A 27,312-nucleotide genomic window follows, 5' to 3' on the forward strand; every position below is an offset into this window, starting at 1 on the left:
CACTTTAGAACCCATTATTCTGCACACCCAGGAAACCTCTGGGCTGGAATTGTAGAAGAATCAACTTCTTGTCTTTTTTCCCCTCCAATGTCCACAATAGCATGTATGACTGGCCTTGGTCTTCTACTTAAAGAGGCTAAGTTTTAAAAGAAAAAAGGAGAGAAATAGCATAAGAAGACATTTTACTTAATTTTCTTCAATATTTTTAGCTATCAAACTATTAGAAAATATCAGTGCAGGGGTAAAGCTACAAGAAGTTTAGTTCTAGAGGCCAGGAAAAATAGAGGTCTTGGTGCAAAGCAAAAGTGTTGACAAAAGAAAGACAAGCAGACAAGGGTGCCTCTAGGGTCAGTAGAAATAAACGAAGAGGGGAGGTTGGGATAAAGATCTCAGACAAGAGACCCTGCCCTTATAGCTCCTTTCACCTTAAAACTCCATATCCTAATTCCAGAGACTTCATCTATATTAAATTCTTCTAACCAACCTGGTTTCCTAACCAACCCAGCTTTCACTTCTGGGCATCTTGCCCTGATCACTGAAGCCACCACCAGCTGCAACTGCTTCGCAAAAAGAAAGGTGAGTGGGGAGAATATTCCTAAACCAGTGTTAGAAAGGGAGATGTGTTCCCAGCATTCCTAGTGATTCTCAGAACATATTTTTAGAAACACTACATAGTTTCAGTGTTCTAGAAACCATACATAGTTTCAGTGTTCAAGTTCTGCAATACTTTCTGTAGTATGTTTCAGTTACATGTTTCTTAAGGGCTGATCTGGCATCCTAACACACAAATGACAGTGTTTTGGGACGCCTGGGTGGCTCAATCGGTTAAGCGTCCAACTTCAGCTCAGGTCAGCATCTCATAGTTTGTGGATTCGAGCCCCTTGTCAGGCTCTGAGCTGACAGCTGAAGCCTGGAGCCTGCTTCAGATTCTGTGTCTCCTTCGCTCTCTGCCCCTTCCCTACTCACGCGGTCTCTTTCTCTCTCTCTCAAAAATAAAATAAACATTAAAAAAGTTTTTTTAAACAAATGACAGTGTTTCTATATTGTAGTGTACATACACTGCTGGTGACCAGCTCAGGCCTCCTTTATAGGGCAGATGGACCCATCCCCCAGCAGCTCTGGGTATTAGCTGCTAACTACAGCTTCTTCCTTCTCTAGAGAATTGCACTCTGCAGAATAAGAGCTTCAGTACTCTGCCACACTCCCACTCCTTACACACCCCTGCAACCTGCAGTCAATGACTGAATGATGATGAAGGTACATAATGCCAGCCACTCTGCCTCAAGATGGACCAATTCTGTGGGGGCAAATTCTACTCCATTGCTCCTTGTGGGGTAAAGTTAAAGCTAGTCTCCAACTGGCTTAGTTGTTTTCCTCCTTGCCCTGTCCTGCTTCCTTCATTTCCCTTTACATGAGAGCACTTCGTTAATAAATCACTTACATACGAACCACCTCCTTTCAGGCTGCACTTCAAACAACACTCTCTAAGACTCATGCTTTTTTTTTTTAAGTTTATTTTATTTTAACTTTTTTAATGTTTATTATTTATTCTTGAGAGAGGGAGAGACTGAGTGTGAACAAGGGAGAGGCAGAGAGAGAGGTAGAGAGAGAATCCCAAGGAGGCTCCATGCTGTCAGTGCAGACCCTGATGTAGAGCTTGATCTCATGAATCGTGAGATCATGACTTGAGCCGAGATCAAGAGTAGGACGTTTAACTGACTGAGCCACCCAGGTGCCCCCAAGACTCATTCTTATCTCAGGTTTATCAGAGGACTAAGTAAAGAAGGCCCTCTGTAGTCCTCCCTTTCCCTGACCAGACCAAACCCCCATTGTAAGCAGAAGAGTCATCCATCTCTGGGAAGCCAGTGGTGAATTATGAAACTAGACAGGGCCCCTCAAATCAAAATTGGACCTATGACATAATTCAAATGACAATGAAGCCCAGCCAATTCCTAATATCTTTTGTCTTGCTGACACCAACAGATCACATTCTATCAAATCATAAATAAAGGTATATTTGTTCATACTTCATTGTAATTCTTTGTCACTACAGAATGTCAAAAATTCCTATAATTATGGGAAAATGCTATATAGCATTTCTTAAACTTTTGGCTAGACTATTATTTTCTTGTGATAGATATTCCTGCTCAATAGCATGAATCTTAAATTTGTTTATCAGCTGTTGGCTGTTTTATTTCTGTAAACTGTAAACTGTTATTGAAGATGGCCAAAGAATAAGCCCAAATTTGGATACCTGATAGGATGCACTGATTAATCTAGAAGTGTTAAAAAACAGACCAGATTACTAGTTTGAAAATAATAAAAATATATCCTAATTTAATAATTCTGCGATTCAGAAGACATATTGGGGTAATCATTATAAACCTCAATATTGTAGAAATATAGAAGTATTAGTTAAGAGTAATGTTCAGGTTGAAAACAACCAGGTTTAAAAAAAATAATGTTTATTTATTTTTGGGAGAGAGACAGACAGCATGAGCAGGGAAGGGGCAGAGAGAGGGAGACACAGAATTCAAAGCAGGATCCAGGCTCTGAGCTGTCAGCACAGAGCCTGATACAGGGCTCGAACCCACGAACCTCGAGATCATGACCTGAACCAAAGTCGGACACTTAACCGACTGAGCCACCCAGGCGCCCAGAAAATAACCAGATTTTTAAAATTTACATTTGCAAAGATTCAGATTCCATAACGTCTGGCATCTCATCCAGTGTTTATCCTCCAATATGTATGTCCTATTATATATCCCTTGTATAGCCACCCATAACCAATCTCAGTTGAATAAATCCACTGTTCTGGCTTACAATAAAAGTGCCAAGACAATTTTCACTGAGATTATCTTCTCAATTAACTTCCACCTAAATTAGGACACAGATGTACCTGAAAATCTATTTCTATCTATATTTGAATACTTTCCTTTTGGTGTGACTTCTCATAATTAGTTTCCTTTTTACTTATTTTTTATTGATTTACATATATCTATTTACATGTAATTTTTTATTTTAATTCGTTTCACTTGTTATTTTGCAAAATATGTTGATCATCTCTTCCCTCGAAAAAAATCTAAAGTATGGAGGAACTTTTAAGTGATTGCTTTTGATTTGGCAACTAAAATAAACATTGTCTATTTCATAAGAAGAAAATATCATTGAAAGGAAAACGAGGCCGGAGCTACGGGCGCTTTTTCTGCCCGCGGTGTCTCAGATTCATTCTTAAGGAACTGAGAACTTAACCTTCCAAAATGTCAAAAAGACCATCTTATGCCCCACCTCCCACCCCAGCTCCTGCAACACAAATGCCCAGCACACCAGGGTTTGTGGGATACAATCCATACAGTTATCTCGCCTACAACAACTACAGGCTGGGAGGGAACCCGGGCACCAACAGCCGGGTCACGGCCTCCTCTGGTATTACGATTCCAAAACCCCCAAAGCCACCAGATAAGCCGCTGATGCCCTACATGAGGTACAGCAGAAAGGTCTGGGACCAAGTAAAAGCTTCCAACCCCGACCTAAAGTTGTGGGAGATTGGCAAGATTATTGGTGGCATGTGGCGAGATCTCACTGATGAAGAAAAACAAGAATATTTAAACGAATACGAAGCAGAAAAGATAGAGTACAATGAATCTATGAAGGCCTATCATAATTCCCCCGCATACCTTGCCTATATAAATGCAAAAAGTGCAGAAGCTGCTTTAGAGGAAGAAAGTCGACAGAGACAATCTCGCATGGAGAAAGGAGAACCTTACATGAGCATTCAGCCTGCTGAAGATCCAGATGGTTATGATGATGGCTTTTCAATGAAGCATACAGCCACTGCCCGTTTCCAGAGAAACCACCGCCTCATCCGTGAAATCCTTAGTGAGAGTGTGGTGCCAGACGTTCGGTCAGTTGTCACAACAGCTAGAATGCAGGTCCTCAAACGACAGGTCCAGTCCTTAATGGTTCATCAGCGAAAACTAGAAGCTGAACTTCTTCAAATAGAGGAGAGACACCAGGAAAAGAAGAGGAAATTCCTGGAAAGCACAGATTCATTTAACAATGAGTTTAAAACGTTGTGCAGTTTGAAAGTGGAAGTGGACATGGAAAAAATCGCCGCTGAAATTGTACAGGCAGACGAATAGGCTCACAAAAGGCAGGAGGAAAGAGAGAAAGAGGCAGCGGAGCAAGCTGAACTCAGTCAGAGCAGCATGGTTCCTGAGGAAGAGCTAGCTTCCAGTAAGGCCGAGGACAAGAAGGACAACAAAAGAGTCCCAATGGAGACAGAGACACACCTTGAAGAAGCGACGGAGAGCCAACAGAATGGTGAAGAAGGCACATCTACTCCTGAGGACAAGGAGAGCGGGCAAGAGGGGGTGGACAGTATGGCTGAGTAAGGGACCAGTGATAGTAACACTGGCTCAGAGAGCAACAGTGCAACCGTAGAGGAACCACCAGCATACCCCACACCGGAAGACGAGAAGAAAGAATAAATGTTGCCTTGTTTTATGTGTTCTAAATACTTTTTTAAATGAAAAAAAGATTTTTTTTGAGTTTAAAAAAAAAGAAAATATCATTAATTGAAAATGTGTACTGATCTGAGAAATGTCTGTTGTTTCCAAAAAGTACTTTCTACATTAGTCAGATAAATCTCAGTATTTATAGGACTTATATAGTATTTTAGTTGTGTGCAAGATTTGCAATATAGCATAGGAAAGAATACTACACTTATGTGCTTAACAGAGACATATACTGAAGAGGAGATATGAGTTTCCTAACTTATCTGTAACAATGGTTAAATGAAAGTTTGTTAAGAGCAATTGAAGAATGGAGAATTATCCACTCATTAAAAATTTTAAAGCACTTGAACATTAGGATGTACACAATTATAGAAGAAGATTATAAATTATTTCCTTTTCAAAAATAAGAAGAAAAGTGTATGAGGGAAAATATGTAAATTTTATTGTAATAGTCCCATTTGTTGGTATTTCTCAAAATATTTCTGGCCATCAACCCTTAAACGTTTCCATGATTATATATGACTAATATCACATCATCCATTTCTAATCAGAAATGTTTTCTAAGTCCGTAATCTCTTTCAAAATTCACCAGTTTCACCACAGAAATGATAGTGAATTTCAGTGCCACATTCTTTCATCTAAAATGTCCATCTTTCCTAGCCTAGTGGGCAGCTACTCATATTCTAAAAGCCCAGGCCAAATGTTATTCCCCCTGCAAAACCCTTACCAATCTTTCTCCCAGACAGAGTTCATCCTTTCCTTAAACGTGCATTCATAGGTCTTTTTAGATACCTCTTTTAGACTTTACATCCCAGTGTATTATAATTATGTGTTGCATCAGTTAGGAATTGTTTTGGCTGTCATTAAGAAAACCATGATTTTTCTATCCCGTAAGAGAAATCCAAAGGTAGGCAGTTCAATATTGTTATGGTGGCTGGATGCTTTCATCTTTCTGCTATATTTTCCAAGCTCAAGCTCTGCCTTTGTAGCTTGAAGTTTCCTTAATGTAACAATATGGTTGCTCTATCTCCAGCCATCACATCCATGTGCTAGGCAAGGATAAATAAGAAGGTAATGCAAAATGGCCTCCCACCTTAGCAGCCTCATAAGCACCATCAATCTTCCTCTTCCCACCCCAGTGCATACATGTGCACACACACATATGCATGGACTCAATTATGAAGTTTCCTAGGAAGCCCAACCAACATCTTCCACCTCCATACAATTGGCCTATATATAGTCACATGGGCTCCTCTATCTGAAAGGAAGGCTGAGAAATTACATTTCGCCCTATTTGAGTGTATAGCCACCCCCAACAAAATCAGGTTTTGTCACTTAGAATGAGGAGATAGGATATGTGATAGACAACTAGCAATCTGACACATTTTTCACTTTTTTTTCTTTTTTACCATATCTGTTTGCTTACCTAGAATGTAAAATTTTGGAAGGTATAGAGTATGTCACATTCACTTTGTATTTCTAGAGTCTAGCACAGTACAAGACACTCAAGACAGTGGTTTACTGTTTATTTCCTTTACTTACAATATGAAGGGTTATTCTGTGTAATTTGCCTAGATAAAAAAAGATTCCATGTTTTATCAGAATAATTTTTTGTGCTTTATGTTGACTTCATTGTGTCCTCAGTTATTTAAGAAAACAAAGCTTCTTCACCTATGTAAGGGCTAAGGTTCTTGACAATCATGTTACCTTCTATGTTTATCTTTAAATGTTTTATTGTTCCCTTCATACGAATAGCCAAATAATGTTTCTTGGCACTAACTATTCTATTTTAAGTGCTCAAATCTCCTGATAAATTTTCATTTTTTTTCTTTCCTAAAATTTAATCCTTAATGTAAAATGAAATAAAATAAATTTCAGGATATCTTTTGCATCTATAGTTATCCTTCGGCATTTCCCCAAGGGTCCCTGGACAATCAAAAACTTATTCCTTCACCTTGTAAAAAGAGAGGTGCTAGAAACTGTTATGTTTATTCAGTGTTACTACTGATGATTCCATGGGAAAAGTTGTACAATTTGAAGAGATGCTCAGACTTCCCCAAGTTAAGTTTGCATGGGAAAAACATTATATTAATATAAAAATTTCAGAAATTATATGCTATATGGGAAATACATAGAGATTTCTCAATGCCCTCAGTCTCCATGATGTTTCTATTTATCAGAGTACTGGTAGTGCTTTGCCTGAGAATATTAAGCAACAGCAATATAGTGTTATCAGTTATAATTTCAGTTAGTGTTATAAACTTTTACTGGACCACAACTTACATCTTATGAATTTGAATCTAGCATCTCAAGGCCAGTGCTTTTTAATTGAAGATGCACATCAAACTTAATTATGGAGTTCCATTAAAATATAGTTTTTTGTACCTCTTCCAGCCTTAATAAATCTCTTTATTTGATATTGTTCATATTCTATCAACATGTTTCTCCCTGAATGTTTGATATATTCATAGTATAGAATGTACATTGTATCTCTGTATTACTATATACTATATCTTAAGTTTTTTCTTTATAAAAGTTATTTTCATTAATTTTTTTGTAAATCAGATGTAATATTCACTATCTTTGCTGAAAATAGGCTCAATAATTATCCTTACAGATATTTCATCTATAACTTTGGGAATTGGCTTTATTATTGGGATTGTCTCTGATATCATACATTTGGGCCCATTGGTTTGTCATCTAGCAAAAAGGATCAGCAGATAATTAAATTCAAGAAAGGAAAAAAAAGTTAGGGGTCTCTGACTCAAGAACTGAAACCCTAAGTACTTTAGATGACTTCTGGATTTCTTTTTTCTCCCCTCAGCCCTAAGTTCATGCTTTATAGGAGGTCTAGAAAGTAGAGCAAATCTTACATGCTGTGGTTCAGAGAATAGCAAGTAGTTTTGACAATGCCACTGCAACAGGCTGAATTATATCCCCCTAATGATATTATTTCCACGTCATCATCCCTGGAACATGTGACTATTACTTAATATGGCAAAAGAGTGAATGTTACTGTAAATGGCAAACAAAAAAAAACATGTGAGTAAGAATTTTGAGAGAAGGACCTGATCCTGGATTATCTAGGTGGGCCCTAAATCCAAAGACAGATGTCCTTATAAAAGTGAGGCAGAGGGAGATTTGACAGAGACAGAAGGTAATGTGAAGATGAAGGCTGAGGTTGGAGTGATGGAGCTACAAGCCCAGTGAATCCCCCAGAAGCTGGAAGAAGCAAGGAACATTTCATCTCTAGAGTTCCCAGAGCAAGTGTGGTCCTGACAGATTTTAGATTTCTAGACTCCAGAACTGTTGTGAGAATAAATGTCTTTCATTTTAAGCCACCATATTTACAGCAATTTGTTACAGCAGCCTTAGGAAACTAACATAGCAACCAAGACTATAGAACTTTTTTTAAGTTTATTTATTTATTATTTTTGAGAGAGAGAGAGTGGGGGAGGGGTAGAGATAGAGAGAGGAAGAGAGACTATCCCAAGCAAGTTCCACACTGTCAGTGCAGGGCCTGATGCAGGGCTCGAACCCACAAACTATGAGATTATGACCTGAGCTGAAATCAGGAATCAGATGCTTATTTGACTGAGCCATCCAGGCACCCCAAGACTATAGAACTTTTTGATCCAAAAGTTCATGAAATTGAACAGGTGGTGGTTCAGAATAGAGCTGCTTAGATATAAGACTGGTTTCTTGAGGGAGAGTGTGGGCAATTTTAACAGTAGAATTTTGTGTTTATATCCCTGCAGACCTCTCTGAGATATTTGATACTACTAAAAATACAGGAAATAAACCAAAAAATCAGAAATTGCATAATTTGGAGAACAATCTCATACCTGCTTTGACAGACTCTTTCGATTGGGGCCGAGATCTATTCACTTGGTGTAATATGGGCACTTGGCTTTCCTAGCTGAGAAGTAGACCACAAACTGAACTGTGACAAATAATACATTCAAATTTCATTTTATCCGTAGGTTGTGTTGGTGATATTTGGGGAGCTAATTATTTATTTGTATATATATACATATATATATATATATATATATGTATATATATATATGTGTGTGTGTGTATAATGTATATATATACACACACACAACTTTATATATCTAGATGTACATGTAGATACAGATACAAATATAGACATAGATACACACATACACATACATATACATCAATCACATGAAAAAATTACAAGGGTTAGACTATAGATCATTGGGTCAAGTCCAATATATTTCTATCCAAAAGTAACCAAAATGATAAAAATTGGTTGACAATTCTCAATCTTGTTCAGTCTCTCCACAACCCTCTTGGAGCCCATCAGCTCTCTGGGAGGTAAATTATGCATCTGAAGAAGGCAGATCACCTTGGAGTTTCTTTGCAGGCCCAAACCCTCACAGAAGGTAGGGAACTACTATATCTATGTTTTCAGAGAAACAGGAATTAGGAAAGATATTGGTGGAGAAAGGAAGGGAGAGATGAACTGGGTAAATTCGTTCAGACTAGATACACCCAAGGGACAATACAAATAAATTAAAGTGGGGCAAGGAGGGAGGATGCACAACAGTCATGAGCTCTTAATGGTTAAGAGCTTGGTAAAGATGTATTAATACATTATTACCATATATTTAAGTAAAAGTTATATACACAAGTGCACATACTCTGTTTACTGCTCTCAATATCTAATTAGTATTTCTCTACTGAGAAATATACTGGAGGGACTTCTTTTAAAGGAAAAACATTCTCTTAGACTCAAGCATTTATATAAATTCTTTTAATAATATTTCTTAAATGTAAACAAATATAAAACTAAATAGAGACTCTGCTGTTCATAAAGCCCTTATACAAATTTAACACCAAAGGAAATTTAAAAATTGCGCACAAATAAAAAATATTAATTCACTGTGGTACATGATATTTACTGAGACAAAACTGCTCTTAGAAACCTGAACATACTACTGAGTGGCCAGCGTGCGTTCTTGGCCTTTAACAGGCTTGTATGTGAGTCTTGTGAGGACTCAAGAGGCTTGTATCTGAGTCTTGTGAGGACTCAGCTTTCCCATCACTTTCCTTTTCCAAACTACCAGAAAATCTTCATCTGTATAGTCAGCCATGAAGTAAGAGGTACACCTAATTTATTTTCTCACTAGGCCATGACAATTAAAGTAGTATTGTTGCCAACTTGATTTTGAAAACAGGCTCAAATACATGTCCTAATTATGTGGCAGCTGTTAGTTACCATTCCTCATCCAGACTCCAGGAAATGCTTAAAATTAAATGTAAAAGTAAAACATATTTGTAAAAACTTCACAGCTCTGTCGTTAGACTCCAGTTTGAAAAACACTGTGCTATTATTACAGTATGTGTAAAAAATATATATGTTTAGACTATTTTGCTAGCTTCTTATTAATAGCTTCTGGTGCTATTACCTGAGTACCTACATTATTTTTTTAAGTTTATTTATTTTTGAGAACGAGAGAGTGGGGGAGGGGCAGAGAGAGAGAGACAGAGAGAGACAGAGAGAGAAAGAATCCCAGGCAGGCTCCACACTGTCAGCACAGAGCCCAACTCGGGGCTCAAACTCAACATCCCTGAAGTTATGACCTGAGCTGAAATCAAGAGTTGGATGCTCAATGGACTGAGCCACCCAGTTGCCCCTTGAGTACCTACATTATTATGCAGCTCTTGACTCCTGTTTCATTTGGACAATTAAGTCTCTTGTTTGTGGGGACTAAGCCATGGCCCATTCAGGCTCACTGGGAATGGTGCTTTGGAGACCACAAGTCAACCCATTATCACCCTCACATGCATGATTTTTAAATTAAATGAAAGAAGACGGGCACACTCAACAGTCAGGTAACCAAATAACTGAAGCAAGACAATATAAAATTTTAAAGGAGTGGTTCAGTTGTTTTCATTTTAAGTTGCATTGGTGGACGTGGCACAAGAAAGACTGTTTGGGGCTTGTGTGTGACAACTACCTATTTCCCCCAACTTGTTTTCTCCTTTCCTTCTTTTTGGGTTCTTTCACCTTTCCTCTTTCTTCCACCTACTTTAGTTTTACTTTTCCCCCAGAGTTCAATGTAATGAGTTTTTCCATAAAGCTAAATATATTTAATGTTTTTTTTTCAATATATGCAATTTATTGTCTAACTGGTTTCCATACAACACCCAGTGCTCATCCCAAAAGGTGCCCTCCTCAATACCCATCACCCACCCTCCCCTCCTTCCCACCCCCCATCAACCCTCAGTGTTTTTTTTTATTAAGAGATTATGCCTTTATCATTTTTATATGAAAATGTGCTTCCTTTTATAAAATAGAGTTTAGGGGCGCCTGGGTGTCTCAGTCGGTTGAGCATCTGACTTCGGCTGGGGTCATGATCTCCCGGTTCGGTTCGTGAGTTCGTGAGCGTTGGGCTGTGTCTGAGCTAACAGCTCAGAGCCTGGAGACTGCTTCAGATTCTATGGCTCCCTCTCTCTGCCCCACCCCTGCTTGCTGTCTCTGTCTTTCAAAAATGAATACACATAAATAAAATAAAATAAAATAAAATAAAATAAAATAAAATAAAGAAAAAATGTCTTCATTTGGCAAAATAAGAAATTGGCTATCTTGTGCTTTCCTCTGAATATTAAAAAAAAATGTTAACATGTCCAAGATCAGCACCCACTTGTCTGGAAAACAGAGAAAAGAGACAGGGAGAAAGAATGGTATGTGATATATAATAAGTTGACTTAAGTTGAACAAGTTAAGCGCCATAATATACTTTCTACTGGAGCAGGAATATGTAAGACTCATTTGGGAGTCAGGGAAGGCTTCACAGAGGAGGTAACATTTGAGCTGGGGCTTTAAGGATTAGCAGGGGAGAAAAGGCAGGGCATTCCAAGCAGAATGCATAATGCAAGCAAGAGCACAGAGCACAAAAGAGCACTACGTGTCCAGCAGCTCTGAGTAGCCTGGTGACTGTTGTGTAGAGTTCTCAGGGTTAGAAGATCAGGGGTGAGGCAGGGACTATTTTTTTCCTTCTTGGCCCATTTTCCCTATAGCTCATTGCACAGTGCTGGGCACACACTGCAGGGACTCAATATAAATACTTATTGAATTGGGACAGGGTGGTCAAGTACGCTGGCAACCAGGACATCTGGATTCTTTCTCACGCACTCTCAGTGTGACCTTGGCCAAGTCCGTTTTCTCAGGGCCGCTGCTTGCTGCTTAGCAATCAGCCCTGGGTGAGAAAAAGGAGGTGGTTGGCCTGAAGTGCCGGGCCTTTCCAGCGCCTGGAATCCCTGATTCCATGCGTCGAGGGCGGGGCGGGCGGAGGTTCAGTTCCTCCTCCGCTCCAGCAGGGGGCGCAGGAAGCGACTTACTGCCGCCCTTCTCCTCCCGGCGGGCGCCAGGCGGATAGCAGGAGTAGCGAGCTGCGAGCGCAGTGGGCGGGACGGACGGCGGTGGCTCTGTGCTGCGCTGCGCTTACTGGGCTGGGCCGGGCAACGGCGGTGACGGAGACGGCTGCAGAGGCCGAGGCGCTGACCGGGTCGTCAGCGGGCTGCTGTGGTCTCTAGCAGCCTCTTCGCGCGGCCAGCATTCCCCGGGCGGCGTCTGGCCGAGGCGCTCAGCCTGCTAGTGAGCTGCGGTGGGCACACCCTGGCGCGGCGGCGGCAGACAGGTTAGAGTGGGGGAAGGGGCAAGCGCGGGAGCCGCTTGGGGCTAGAGAGGGAGCCCGAAGCCAGGCAGTCTCCAGCCATGTCCGACGAGACGTCGGCCACCACTTCGTATGAGAAGTTTCTAACCCCCGAGGAACCCTTCCCCCTTCTGGGACCCCCTCGCGGGGTGGGCACCTGCCTGAGCGAGGAGCCAGGTTGCCTGGACATCAGCGACTTTGGCTGCCAGCTGTCCTCTTGTCATCGCACCGATCCGCTCCACCGCTTTCACACCAACAGGTACGAGCTGCCGCTGAGGACAGGGGCGAACTGCTCACACCCCTGCCTTAAGCTGGAGAACGCCAGGTCCCTCCCGTGCCTGGATGTCCACCTCGGGTCTGCGCTTCCTTTCGTCCCCTCCCCCACCTTCCTCTGACCAGTGCTCATTCCCTGGCTCCTTCCCTCTCCCCCTCCCTATGTTCACCCCTGCCCTCCGATTTTCCTTTCTGCTGGCATTTTACTCGCTCTCTCTTCCGATTCTTCTGACCACAGCGACTCCTCCCTTTACCCTCTTGCCTCATCTGTACCCTGAGAATTCCAAATCCCCACCCACGATTTTAAGATGCATCCCTGTTTCCATCCACCTGAAAAAGTTTAACCCCTTCCATCTCCCATACACTCTAGAGTAGATTTCGGATGACTCAAAGTCAATCTATGGATCTTTTGAAAAATGGCACTTTTGAAACTAGAATCTTCCCTTTCCCGATTTTTAGCCTGTCTCACAGCCCAGTTCCCACCCACCCCCCCATTTTTTTGGTGAAGCTCTAGAAAACCAGGCCGTTCTTTTTTTCCTGTCCTTATGAACTTTTGCTTTACCACTTTAGGCCCTGCCAAAATGTATAAGCTTAGATCTGGAAGGTTCCTTCATGTAGCCTATCCCTTGGTTTGCTCCCCCAGTGGAGGGATGGAGCTACGCTTAGGATGGGCTTGCTTTTACAAATTTATTTAGAGGGTGCTTCTCCTAACTGATTTTATTGGAAGGAAGATTGTTCTGGAGAATTCCATCACACAGGCATTTAAGTATTATACCAAATGTGGGGATTTAAAGATGTTGTACACAGAGGTCCAACCTTTAATAAAGGTGGATATTGGGAGATACATACCAAAGCCTGGGAGGGTGTGGGGGGAACGAGGGAGGAGGAGAAGGGTTCAGCTATGGAAAATATTGGAGCTGACTTAAGAAGTCTAGTTCTGATTTCTGATCCACAACATGAGCATGAACATCCTTCCACATTTTGATGTCTTTTGCATACCCCATGCTTCTTAAATCAGTCTGCAGATTTACTGAGTACAAAGAGTGTATAAAACATGATTCTTACCTGAAAGAAATGTATAGTCTGGAAACGTGTTACATTTAAAGAGTATCATCAGTATAACACATTTGAAAAGGAAGTGGTAGTAAATTTGTTACATCTTTTCCAAATCCTCATTACAAAACTGAGGAAACTGAGGCCCAGGAGGAAAGACTGAGTTCAAGGTCATAAAACTGAGTTAGGCAAAGCCAAGATTATTTCTTTGAAGTCAGTGATGAAACTTGGAACAGAACTAATGGCTCAAATGTTATAAATGGTTGTTACAGTTCCTTAGACTAACTCACAGAAGCCTATTTAACCCAAGATGTGATTATAACATGAATGTAATCTGTTTATGAAATCAAGTGTCTTAGGATTGTTTGCACTGGAAAATGATATAAAAGAATACTTTTGCACATATTTGGTATTTAAGTTTTTGCAGCATTGGAGCAAGTCATATACACAGGAAGTGAAATGATTTCAGAATTGGCCTGCTCTGATGATGAGGGAAAGGGAGTGGAGAAAGAGGCTGAGGGTAAGCACTGCCAAAACGGGTGGGGTGATGAGGCGTGAAACCAGGAGAATAATATATTTCTTACAGCTTGTTCTGTTCTTTCGCCTCCTCCCCATTTTTGTTCTTGTGTTTTTCTATTCCTTTTCTTAGAGACGGAAGTAAGGTCAAGGTTGTTTTCCAGAATGGGGCAGTTATGATAGAGGGGGAGGTTATTGTTCAGCCCCAGTTTTTCTAAGTCAGACATTTTTCCTAGTTACTGCCTACTTTTCAGAAATCTCCATCTCATACCCTACTTTTCCGAAGGCTTGGAATGGCAGTACTGGTCTAATGTATTTTGCTCTGTACCCTTTCCAACAGAGATTAGGGCAAGCAGAATTAGCAATGTTTACATCCGATGATGTTTCTGCCCTAGGATACCATTTATTTATTTATTTATTTATTTATTTATTTATTTATTTATTATTTTCTTAAATCTGTCTTTAGAAAGCCTTCTCTCCATTTATCCTCAACAAAACTGCCAAAGCATTATTTTTTATTTTTTATTTTTTCAATATATGAAATTTATTGTCAAATTGGTTTCCATACAACACCCAGTGCTCATCCCAAAAGGTACCCTCCTCAATACCCATCACCCACCCTCCCCTCCCTCCCACCCCCCCTCAACCCTCAGTTTGTTCTCAGTTTTTAAGAGTCTCTTATGCTTTGGCTCTCTCCCACTCTAACCTCTTTTTTTTTTTTTCCTTCCCCTCCCCCATGGGTTTCTGTTAAGTTTCTCAGGACCCACATAAGAGTGAAACCATATGGTATCTGTCTTTCTCTGTATGGCTTATTTCACTTAGCATCACACTCTCCAGTTCCATCCATGTTGCTACAAAGGGCCATATTTCGTTCTTTCTCATTGCCACGTAGTACTCCATTGTGTATATAAACCACAATTTCTTTATCCATTCATCAGTTGATGGACATTTAGGCTCTTTCCACAATTTGGCTATTGTTAAGAGTGCTGCTATAAACATTGGGGTACAAGTGCCCCTATGCATCAGCATTCCTGTATCCCTTGGGTAAATTCCTAGCAGTGCTATTGTTGGGTCATAGGGTAGGTCTATTTTTAATTTTCTGAGGACCCTCCACACTGTTTTCCAGAGTGGCTGCACCAGTTTGCATTCCCACCAACAGTGCAAGAGGGTTCCCGTTTCTCCACATCCTCTCCAGCATCTATAGTCTCCTGATTTGTTCATTTTGGCCACTCTGACTGACGTGAGGTGATATCTGAGTGTGGTTTTGATTTGTATTTCCCTGATGAGGAGCGACGTTGAGCATCTTTTCATGTGCCTGTTGGCCATCCGGATGTCTTCTTTTTTTTTTTAATTTTTTTTTAATGTTTTATTTATTTTTGAGACAGAGAGAGACAGAGCATGAACAGGGGAGGGTCCAAGAGAGAGGGAGACACAGAATCCGAAGCAGGCTCCAGGCTCTGAGCTGTCAGCACAGAGCTCGACGCGGGGCTCGAACTCACGGACCGTGAGATCATGACCTGAGCCAAAGTCGGACGCTCAACCAACTGAGCCACCCAGGCGCCCCCGGATGTCTTCTTTAGAGAAGTGTCTATTCATGTTTTCTGCCCATTTCTTCACTGGGTTATTTGTTTTTCGGGTGTGGAGTTTGGTGAGTTCTTTATAGATTTTGGATACTAGCCCTTTGTCCGATATGTCATTTACAAATATCTTTTCCCATTCCGTTGGTTGCCTTTTAGTTTTGTTGGTTGTTTCCTTTGCTGTGCAGAAGCTTTTTATCTTCATAAGGTCCCAGTAATTCATTTTTGCTTTTAATTCCCTTGCCTTTGGGGATGTGTCGAGTAAGAGATTGCTACGGCTGAGGTCAGAGAGGTCTTTTCCTGCTTTCTCCTCTAGGGTTTTGATGGTTTCCTGTCTCACATTCAGGTCCTTTATCCATTTTCAGTTTATTTTTGTGAAGGGTGTGAGAAAGTGGTCTAGTTTCAACCTTCTGCATGTTGCTGTCCAGTTCTCCCAGCACCATTTGTTAAAGAGACTGTCTTTTTTCCATTGGATGTTCTTTCCTGCTTTGTCAAAGATGAGTTGGCCATACTTTTGTGGGTCTAGTTCTGGGGTGTCTATTCTATTCCATTGGTCTCTGTGTCTGTTTTTGTGCCAATACCATGCTGTCTTGATGATGACAGCTTTGTAGTAGAGGCTAAAGTCTGGGATTGTGATGCCTCCTGCTTTTGTCTTCTTCTTCAAAATTACTTTGGTTATTCGGGGCCTTTTGTGTTTCCATATGAATTTTAGAATTGCTTGTTCTAGCTTGGAGAAGAATGCTGGTGCAATGTTGATTGGGATTGCATTGAATGTGTAGATAGCTTTGGGTAGTATTGACATTTTGACAATATTTATTCTTCCAATCCATGAGCAGGGAATGTCTTTCCATTTCTTTATATCTTCTTCAATTACCTTCATAAGGTTTCTATAGTTTTCAGCATACAGATCTTTTACATCTTTGGTTAGATTTATTCCTAGGTATTTTATGCTTCTTGGTGCAATTGTGAATGGGATCAGTTTCTTTATTTGTCTTTCTGTTGCTTCATTGTTAGTGTATAAGAATGCAACTGATTTCTGTCCATTGATTTTGTATCCTGCAACTTTGCTGAATTCATGTATCAGTTCTAGCAGACTTTTGGTGGAGTCTATCGGATTTTCCATGTATAATATCATGTCATCTGCAAAAAGCAAAAGCTTGACTTCATCTTTGCCGATTTGGATGCCTTTGATTTCCTTTTGTTGTCTGACTGCTGATGCTAGAACTTCCAACACTATGTGAAACAACAGTGGTGAGAGTGGGCATCCCTCTCGTGATCCTGACCTCAGGGAAAAAGCTCTCAGTTTTTCCCCATTGAGGATGATGTTAGCTGTGGGCTTTTCATAAATGGCTTTTATGATCTTTAAGTATGTTCCTTCTATCCCGACTTTCTCAAGGGTTTTTATTAAGAAAGGGTGCTGGATTTTGTCAAAGGCCTTTTCTGCATCGATTGACAGGATCATATGGTTCTTCTCTTTTTTTTTTTGTTAATGTGATGTATCACGTTGATTGATTTGCGAATGTTGAACCAGCCCTGCATCCCAGGAATGAATCCCACTTGATCATGGTGAATCATTCTTTTTATATGCTGTTGAATTCGATTTGCTAGTATCTTATTGAGAATTTTTGCATCCATATTCATCAGGGATATTGGCCTGTAGTTCTCTTTTTTTACTGGGTCTCTGTCTGGTTTAGGAATCAAAGTAATCCTGGCTTCATAGAATGAGTCTGGAAGTTTTCCTTCCCTTCTATTTCTTGGAATAGCTTGAGAAAGATAGGTATTATCTCTGCTTTAAACGTCTGGTAGAACTCCCCTGGGAAGCCATCTGGTCCTGGACTCTTATTTGTTGGGAGATTTTTGATAACCGATTCAATTTCTTTGCTGGTTATGGGTCTGTTCAAGCTTTCTATTTCCTCCTGATTGAGTTTTGGAAGAGTGTGGGTGTTTAGGAATTTATCCATTTCTTCCAGGTTGTCCAATTTGTTGGCATATAATTTTTCATAGTATTCCCTGATAATTGTTTGTATCTGTGAGGGATTGGTTGTAATAATTCCATTTTCATTCATTATTTTCTCTATTTGGGTCCTCTCCCTTTTCTTTTTGAGAAGCCTGGCTAGAGGTTTGTCAATTTTGTTTATTTTTTCAAAAAACCAACTCTTGGTTTCGTTGATCTGCTCTACAGTTGTTTTAGATTCTATATTGTTTACTTCTGCTCTGATCTTTATTATTTCTCTTCTTCTGCTGGGTTTAGGCTGCCTTTGCTGTTCTGCTTCTATTTCCTTTAGGTGTGCTGTTAGATTTTGTATTTGGGATTTTTCTTGTTTCTTGAGATAGGCCTGGATTGCAATGTATTTTCCTCTCAGGACTGCCTTCGCTGCGTCCCAAAGCGTTTGGATTGTTGTATTTTCTTTTTTTTTTTTTTTTTTTTTTCAACGTCTATTTATTTTTGGGACAGAGAGAGACAGAGCATGAACGGGGGAGGCGCAGAAAGAGAGGGAGACACAGAATCAGAAACAGGCTCCAGGCTCTGAGCCATCAGCCCAGAGCCCGACGCGGGGCTCGAACTCACGGACCGCGAGATCGTGACCTGGCCGAAGTCGGACGCTTAACCGACTGCGCCACCCAGGCGCCCCTGGATTGTTGTATTTTCATTTTTGTTTGTTTCCATATATTTTTTAATTTCTTCTCTAATTGCCTGGTTGACCCACTCATTCGTTAGTAGGGTGTTCTTTAACCTCCATGCTTTTGGAGGTTTTCCAGACTTTTTCCTGTGGTTGATTTCAAGCTTCATGGCATTGTGGTCTGAAAGTATGCATGGTATAATTTCAATTCTTGTATACTTATGAAGGGCTGTTTTGTGACCCAGTATATGATCTATCTTGGAGAATGTTCCATGTGCACTCGAGAAGAAAGTATATTCTGTTGCTTTGGGATGCAGAGTTCTAAATATGTCTGTCAAGTCCATCTGATCCAATGTGTCATTCAGGGCCCTTGTTTCTTTATTGACCATGTGTCTAGATGATCTATCCATTTCTGTAAGTGGGGTGTTAAAGTCCCCTGCAATTACCACATTCTGATCAATAAGGTTGCTTATGTTTGTGAGTAATTGTTTTATATATTTGGGGGCTCCTGTACTCGGCGCATAGACTTTTATAATTGTTAGCTCTTCCTGATGGATAGACCCTGTAATTATTATATAATGCCCTTCTTCATCTCTTGTTACAGCCTTTAATTTAAAGTCTAGTTTGTCTGATATAAGTGTGGCTACTCCAGCTTTCTTCTGGCTTCCAGTAGCATGATAAATAGTTCTCCATCCCCTCACTCTGAATCTAAAGGTGTTCTCAGGTCTAAAATGAGTCTCTTGTAGACAGCAAATAGATGGGTCTTGCTTTTTTATCCATTCTGATACCCTATGTCTTTTGGTTGGCGCATTTAATCCATTTACATTCAGTGTTATTATAGAAAGATACGGGTTTAGAGTCATTGTGATGTCTGTATGTTTTTATGCTTGTAGTGATGTCTCTGGTACTTTGTCTCACAGGGTCCCCCTTAGGATCTCTTGTAGGGCTGGTTTAGTAGTGACAAATTCCTTCAGTTTTTGTTTGTTTGGGAAGACCTTTATCTCTCCTTCTATTCTAAATGACAGACTTGCTGGATAAAGGATTCTCGCCTGCATATTTTTTCTGTCTAGCACACTGAAAATCTCGTGCCAATTCTTTCTGGCCTGCCAAGTTTCAAAAGAGAGATCAGTCACGAGTCTTATAGGTCTCCCTTTATACGTTAGGGCACGTTTATCCCTTGCTGCTTTCAGAATTTTCTCTTTATCCTTGTATTTTGCCAGTTTCACTATGATATGTCGTGCAGAAGATCGATTCAAGTTACGTCTGAAGGGAGTTCTCTGTGCCTCTTGGATTTCAATGCCTTTTTCCTTCCCCAGATCCGGGAAGTTCTCAGCTATTATTTCTTCAAGTACCCCTTCAGCACCTTTCCCTCTCTCTTCCTCCTCTGGGATACCAATTATGCGTATATTATTTCTTTTTAGTGTGTCACTTAGTTCTCTAATTTTCCCCTCATACTCCTGGATTTTTTTTTTATCTCTCTTTCTCTCAGCTTCCTCTTTTTCCATAACTTTATCTTCTAGTTCACCTATTCTCTCCTCTGCCTCTTCAATCCGAGCCGTCGTGGTTTCCATTTTGTTTTGCATTTCGTTTAAAGCGTTTTTCAGCTCCTCGTGACTGTTCCTTAGTCCCTTGATCTCTGTAGCAAGAGATTCTCTGCTGTCCTCTATACTGTTTTCAAGCTCAGTGATTAATTTTATGACTATTATTCTAAATTCACTTTCTGTTATATTATTTAAATCCTTTTTGATCAGTTCATTAGCTGTTGTTATTTCCTGGAGATTCTTCTGAGGGGAATTCTTCCGCTTGGTCATTTTGGATAGTCCCTGGAGTGGTGCGGACCTGCAGGGCACTTCCCCTGTGCTGTCTTGAATAACTTGCGTTGGTGGGCGGGGCCACAGTCAGACCTGATGTCTGCCCCTGGCCCACCGCTGGGGCCACAGTCAGACTGGTGTGTGCCTTCTCTTCCCCTCTCCTAGGGGCGGGATTCACTGTGGGGTGGTGTGGCCCGTCTGGGCTACTTGCACACTGCCAGGCTTGTGGAGCTGGGGATCTGGCATATTAGCTGGGGTGGGTAGGCAAGGTGCACGGGGGCAGGAGGGGCAGGCTTAGCTCGCTTCTCCTTAGGTGATCCACCTCAGGAGGGGCCCCTCTTCGTGGGCCTCTCATCTGTGCTTGGCTCCGGAGACTCCGTTCTGCTAGTTTCTGGTGGTATTCTGGGTTAGTTTAGCAGGTGTAGGTGGAATCTAAGTGATCAGCAGGATGCGCGGTGAGCCCAGCGTCCTCCTAAGCCGCCATCTTCCCCACACTCCCCCTTAGGCTACTTTTTAAATCTTTTCTCATTTTGGACTCTTCTGCCTTCCTACCCCTCCTCAAGATGGCATTTGAGAGGACCATATACTTCCAGTCAGTTCTTCTCAGAGAGAAGCAAACAGCTAAGTCATGTATGTAGGCAAAGTTTAGTTTACAGAATTCTTTTATTTTGAATTTGCATGTGTCACTTTTTTCCTTCACATCACCAGTTCAAGCAACAATTCAAAACAGATCAGAATAGTTGAGTACTGATGTTCTGCTTTGGGTTTAGTCATTATAAAACACATTTTATTGGAAATAAAAAGCTTGTCAGTTGGCAGATACTTGATTTACGTTTATTTTGCTTCTTCCTTGTTACCTGATGAGAAAACTGTGGAGATTGTTTGATATCGTTGATAGTATCTGATGATGACAGTTTTGTGCCTGCTCATTTACCTGACTCTGGGCTATATTTGAAATCTTTGTTAGCCAAGGGATTCGAGGCACTATTATTTATTATCCCTAAGTTTGAATGTTTGTAGTGTTCATATTAGAGTCACCTGAGACTTCAAATGGCATGTCACTACTCTACATTCAGTGGAAAATTACATGAACACAGCCACTTTCCTAAGAAATCACACTTTCCTAGGAGTATCTTTTAGGATTTATGACCGAGTTGGGTTTGTCTGGAATTTTGCTTAGAATAAAATAAATTTTAAGAAACTTAATTATTTTTTTTAGTTTAAATGTTAATACAGAATATATGTGGTGTTTATGACATTTTTCCTTGGTTTTGATACAGGATTTTTCTGATGTAATTGTTGGCATTTGTCCATGGCACTCTCCACCATTATCAAAAAAGGATGTCATTTACAAAACTGAAAAAAATTAAGATGATATTGGTTGGTCCTGGAATTAAATTGAAGGAGATTAATATGAACTACTCGATGTGTTATTCTCTTCATCTTTTAGTAGTACATCAGTACTTAGACATTGCACAATTGTGAAAAGCGTGTGGGAGGACGGTGCCCCACTTTTGTACACCCTATTGGCAGAACAGGAAATGAACTATTGTATAAAGCAATTATTTGGTTAGGTGATTACCCAGAAGAACCCCAATACTATTGTGTACCTTTTGTACTCCCCACAGTTTCCCTATCTCAATATAGAATTAACAGTTGCAAAACAGCTGTAAGTTGCAGGTGGGAGAACCACACTCCGTGAAGTAACAGATTATAGAGGCAGGAGGAATTTAGTTTGGGGACTTCTTGAGACAAGTTGAGAATGGGGATCAGGCTTGGGAGAACTATCCAGGCTAGAAGTGTGGATTTGGGAGCATTCAGAACAGAAATTCCAGTAGCGTCTTAGGAGTAGAACTGTGGGTTACAAAGGTTGAAAGAAGAAGGAACTTTTCAATTAATTTAGCAGGGAAGGGAAAGAGAGGAGATATAATAATTTGAAAAAAAGGTGAAGGTTTCTTCATTGTTGTTGTTTGCTTTGTTTAGTTTCTCTTTTCCAAGAATAGAGCTTTTAGCTCTTTAGGAGCAACCCACAGGAAAGGGAGAAATTGAAAATGCAAGAGAGTGTGGGATGACAAGAGATGGATGGGTTGAACTCAGAAGCCCAAATGGAATAATTAACCTTAGACATGACATGGAATGTTTTTTGCTTCCGAGGCTGTGGAGAGGGTACCAAGACAATTGAGATTGCTAGGAGGAGAGTTAGGAATTTGAGTGAGTAGAGTAGCTAGCAGGGTTGTATCACCTGCTCTTACTTGGGACCTTAATGGCCTGTGCTGCTCCAAAGGTGTAGCGGAGGTCAGGAGTGGCTGTATGGGGTTTTTGGCAGATAAGCCTTGCAGATAAATGTACTTGGCTTTACTTTTTTTAAATTAAAATTTGGACAGCAAGCCTTGTTATTAATCCATTGGATTAATAAACTCCCAATAAACTCCATTGGGATTCTTTTCAACATTTTTCTTTTAAGATAGAAAGTCTCCTTTGTGAATAATTTTATGATTATAGCTAGGATCTTAGTATTAGGTAGCTTTCTCTTAGTGGAATAAGATGTAGGGGCTTTGCAGGTTTGAATAGTTCAGTGCTGACTGAGCACATGCACACAGTGGTCATTCATTACATATTTGAAATCACACTTAAATTTTTATTATAAAATCTCATTTTAGAAAATTGGCATATGCAAAACTGTAGGGATCACCTATGATCCCTTTCAGTAAAGAAAACAACTATCAACATTTTGATGTTGTTACTTTTAATATTCTTTTTATGTTCATATGTAATTTTTAAAAATCAGGATCAGGTTATATAAAATTTGTGACCGGGTTTTTGCACTTACATTGTGAGTGTTTTCCTTTTTAAAAAATAGTCTGAAATATAAATTTATTGATTATAAAACACCATTATTTAGATATGTTATTTAATTATTCCCCATATTTGGGGACCATGTCTTTTCCCTTTATTGGCTATTATACATGATATTGTTTGGACATGTTTGTACATACATATTTTTCCAAATTTCTATTTGAGGAAGTGATAGATTCCTAGAGGGGCAATTACTGAGTCCAAAGGAATGAACTTCTTTGAAGCTCTTGATATATGTACAGTACCAAATTGCTTTTTAGGAAGATTATGCCAATTTAACACTCCCACCAGCAGTGGATAAAAAAGTACTATCTAGTTTGTTTTTGTTCACATTGCCTTAAAGTAATAATAAAGATAATATTTGGAAATTAGAAGATAATAGAATTTTTAAAAAATCTCTAGTAGTAAAAATACTAATTTTCTGTTTTGTAAATGATTGGTTTCAAGTATGAACCCACTTTTATTGCCACTGTTAATTACAAGAAAAAAGAGAAAAGGCTTCTAAGAATACCCAGAATCCTGTTAAATCTGTTATAAAGTCATGGACCTGGAAAATTGAGAAACATACTGATTTTGCCCTACGGTTAGAACACAAAACCAAGCAAATTCCTGACTGCTCTTCAGTGATCCAAACATTAGATTATTAAATCTAGCATAGTTTTTTTAAAAAGGAAAGCCATTATTACTCATGGAAGGAAACACATTTCTGCAGAATTTTTGCAAGCTCAAAAGGAATTCTCATTAAAAACAATTACCTAACAGCTTTTCCTACCACATAACACAGTACGTGGCACATAGAAGATGCTAGCTAAATGTTTGTTGAGTGGGTGAATGAAGGTTTTAAAAAGTCACATGCAATTTGAAGACACAAAAGAAAAAATAATTTGCCCAGAATACAGTATAGGTACTGGTTTACTAGGTCTAGGACAAATCTTGTGATTGCCATTTTATAGCTTTTATATTGCCTTATAAACTATATTAACTTGGTTAATTCTGCTAGGTTTGTTGATTTTTTGAAAAATGAGGATACTGCCTGCCTAGGAGGCGTGTGATGAATCTATGTAATATTACAGGGTATTCTAAGATTGTTAGATGAATTAGATTTTTGCCTATTTATAAAAGCTTGATGACATCTGTGTTTATATTTACTGAACTATAACAGTTTAGAGACTGTGTGTCTGTGTGTGTTTTGATGCTATAAAATTGTCAGATTGCCCAAATTTTGTAAATCAAGAACTTTGAAATTAAGATTAGTCGTACAAAGTGGGGAGGTAAAAAATGAAAAACACAATTCAAGAAATAATGGATTTAATGAGGGATGAGAAACAATCTTAAGTAACAGGCTTTTCTTCAGGAGGTAATTATTTCAGTATCTTATTGGTATCGGATGTACCAAATCATTATCTTAAGGATTAATTCCCTAGGCTACTGCCAAAGCAATGAAGATTACCTCCTTAATAGTATAAAGCTAGTGGAAATTTACAAAAGAAAGCAGACTTGTAGATTTTGAGACAAAAAAAAGTAACCCTGCAATAAATACCACAGACAAAATGTTAATGTTGCTAATGTATTAAGAACTCATTAAATCAATAAGGAAAACATTAACACATACAAAAACACTAGAGCAAAATAGTTAATAAATGTTTTAGAATTTGATCTTGCCAGTAATTAAAGAAATAAAAATTGATATAAAAATGTGGTTTTTTCTATCATATAGATAAAAATTTTGAAAATTCTACTGCTGTTAAGTTTGTGGTGAAATGAGCACTTTTTGTATACTCCTTTGGGGATTGTAAATTGGTGCAGCTTTTCAGAAAGGTCTTTGGCTAAGTATGATATGACCTTCAGAAATGTTCATATTCTTTGACTCAGTACTTTCCTTTCAAGTAATCTATCTTTAGAGATTAAATATTTTGATAAATAGTTATAACCAAAAAAGAGTTAACCCCCCAAATGGAAACAGCCTAAGTATTACTGAAGGAATAAGATTAAATAAGTTATGATACTTTTTAATCAGTGGAATATTTTACAGGCATTAAAATGTTTTCAAGATAGGGGAGCCTGGGTGGCTCAGTCGTTTAAGCCTCCGACTTCGACTCAGGTCATGGTCTCATAGTTTGTGAGTTTAAGCCCTGCATTGGGCTCTGCGCTGACAGCTCAAAGCCTGGAGCCTGTTTTGGGTTCTGTGTCTCCCTCTCTCTCTATTCCTCCCTGCTCATGCTCTGCCTCTCAAAAACAAATAAACATTCAAAAAATAAAAAAAAATGTTTTCAAGTTATATATGCTAGTATCCTGCTTTCTATACTTAACATATATATGATTCTCTCTCTCTCTCTCTCTTGCCCTACCCCACTGATGTGCGTGTGCTCTCTCTCCCAAAATAAATTAATTAAAAAATAATAATAGCTACCATGTATTGAGCACTTTTTATGTCTGTAAGTGTTCCATATGCATTCTTATATAATGTTCCTAATAACTGTTTCTTAAAGATGAGAACACAGACTTGAGGAGGGTATATTTTGCTTAAGATCAAGTAGTAGTAGTAGTAATCAAATGATAGAGCAAGAATTTGAACTCAGTCTGACTTCAAAGTGTATTCATAACTACTATGCTAGAAGTTTTGATTATAGATGAAGGTTTTACTGTATTCTTAATTTAAATACAATCTTTATTTAATATAAATACATATATTTATTTATTTTAGAGAGAGCATGAAAGTGAGGGAGAGTGGCAGAGGAAGAGAGAGAATCTTAAGTAGACTCCAAGCTCAGTGTGGAGCCCGATGTAGGGCTCGATCCTAGGACCCTGGGGTCATGACCTGAGCCGAAATCAAGAGTGGAACTCTTAACCGACTGAGCCACCCAGGCTCCCCTAAATACAATTTTCTTTTAAAATGTTTTATTATCAAAATTTTCAAATACAAAAATTAAAAGGACTAGTGTAATGAACCTCATACCCAGCTTCAACAATTATTTGCATATGACAGTGTGCTTCATACCACTACTCATTCCTCAAACCCTTCTTATAATTTCGAGACAAATTCCAGATATATTTCATTCATAAATGTTTTAGTGTACATTCTTAAAAGAGAAGGGCTCTTTTGAAAATAATCACAATAATATTGTCATACCTAAAGACATACAGTCTTTTTTTTAGGATGATTTCTTAATTTTTTTTAAATTTTATTTTTTATGCTTTAAATTTACATCCAAATTAGCATATAGTGCAGCAATGATTTCAGGAGTAGATTCCTTAGTGCCCCTTACCCATTTAGCCCATCCCTTCCACAACCCCTCCAGTAACCCTGTTTGTTCTCCATGTTTAAGAGTCTCTTATGTTTTGTCCCCCTCCTTGTTTTTATATTATTTTTGCTACCCTTCTCTTATGTTCATCTGTTCTGTGTCTTACAGTCCTCATATGAGTGAAGTCATATGATTTTTGTCTTTCTCTGACTAATTTCACTTAAAATAATACCCTCCAGTTCCATCCATGTAGTTGCAAATGGCAAGATTTCATTCTTTTTGATTGCCAAGTAATACTCCATTGTATATATACACCACATCTTCTTTATCCATTCATCCATCGATGGGCATTTGGGCTCTTTTCAGTACAGTCATCATAAATGTCATAAATGTATCCTATTAATATCTTAAAATTGTGTGGATTTTGTAGTTCCTATTGTAATTTTTTTTGTGTTGTGTTTTTAAGGTGGAACTTAACTTCTTGTGGAACAAGCGTTGCCAGCTCAGAATGCAGTGAGGAGCTATTTTCATCAGTTTCTGTTGGAGATCAAGATGACTGCTATTCCCTGTTAGATGATCAAGACTTCACTTCTTTTGATTTATTCCCTGAGGGAAGTGTCTGCAGTGATGTCTCTTCTTCTATTAGCACATACTGGGATTGGTCAGATAGCGAGTTTGAATGGCAGGTAGGTTTTGTTTTTCTTTGTATTACCATCATTATTCCATAAATAGAAGAATGAATTTCTATTTTGATATTTTCATCTCTACCTCAAAGTAAATTTTCTTCAGTGTTTATCCAGTCCTGGAAATTCTCTGACAACATTAAGAATTAGATGGAATATGTATCCTTTATTTTTGCTAATGTACCATTTAGGCATCTGATGCTGCAGATATCCTTATTTAGATTTTCGTGTAATTTAATACTTGTATAATGTTCCCATTATTATATATAATCAGTACTTTTCTATGCATGAATCCAAGCAAATGTATTCTTCCTGCTATAGTAAAAAGCCTTCGTGTCCTTATAGGCACAATATCTTTGCATCAGGGTTATGTTCTATATATCTGGGCTCTGAAACCATTATTATCATAAAAACAATTTTTGGCTCTGTTATCAGCAACACAATACAATTACTCATTTTGTATTCTCTTCATATG

At 39.1% G+C, this 27,312-nt stretch overlaps 2 protein-coding genes across 3 annotated transcripts in view; both read left to right on the forward strand.

The window, feature by feature from the left end:
* Nucleotides 1-3,176: 3,176 nt before the first annotated feature.
* On the forward strand, nucleotides 3,177-4,490 carry LOC124513897 (SWI/SNF-related matrix-associated actin-dependent regulator of chromatin subfamily E member 1-like). Its single transcript, XM_047081903.1, is given in 1 exon segment — nucleotides 3,177-4,490. A coding segment is annotated over 1 exon segment (1,230 nt). The 5' UTR covers nucleotides 3,177-3,260.
* Nucleotides 4,491-12,029: 7,539 nt separating this feature from the next.
* Nucleotides 12,030-27,312, forward strand: part of FAM199X (family with sequence similarity 199, X-linked) — a 30,448-nt gene continuing 15,165 nt past the window's right edge. For both annotated transcript variants that reach the window (XM_047081888.1, XM_047081889.1), the window contains exons 1-2: nucleotides 12,030-12,464; nucleotides 26,621-26,840. In XM_047081888.1, coding sequence (XP_046937844.1) covers nucleotides 12,268-12,464; nucleotides 26,621-26,840 — 417 coding nt within the window. In that variant the 5' untranslated portion in view covers nucleotides 12,030-12,267. The remainder of the gene's footprint in view (nucleotides 12,465-26,620; nucleotides 26,841-27,312) is intronic.

The sequence above is a fragment of the Lynx rufus genome, unplaced genomic scaffold, assembly GCF_022079265.1.
Source record: "Lynx rufus isolate CCGP_SWC_20201006 ecotype Redwood Valley unplaced genomic scaffold, mLynRuf1.p SCAF_19, whole genome shotgun sequence".
Classification (NCBI taxonomy): Eukaryota; Metazoa; Chordata; class Mammalia; order Carnivora; family Felidae; genus Lynx; species Lynx rufus.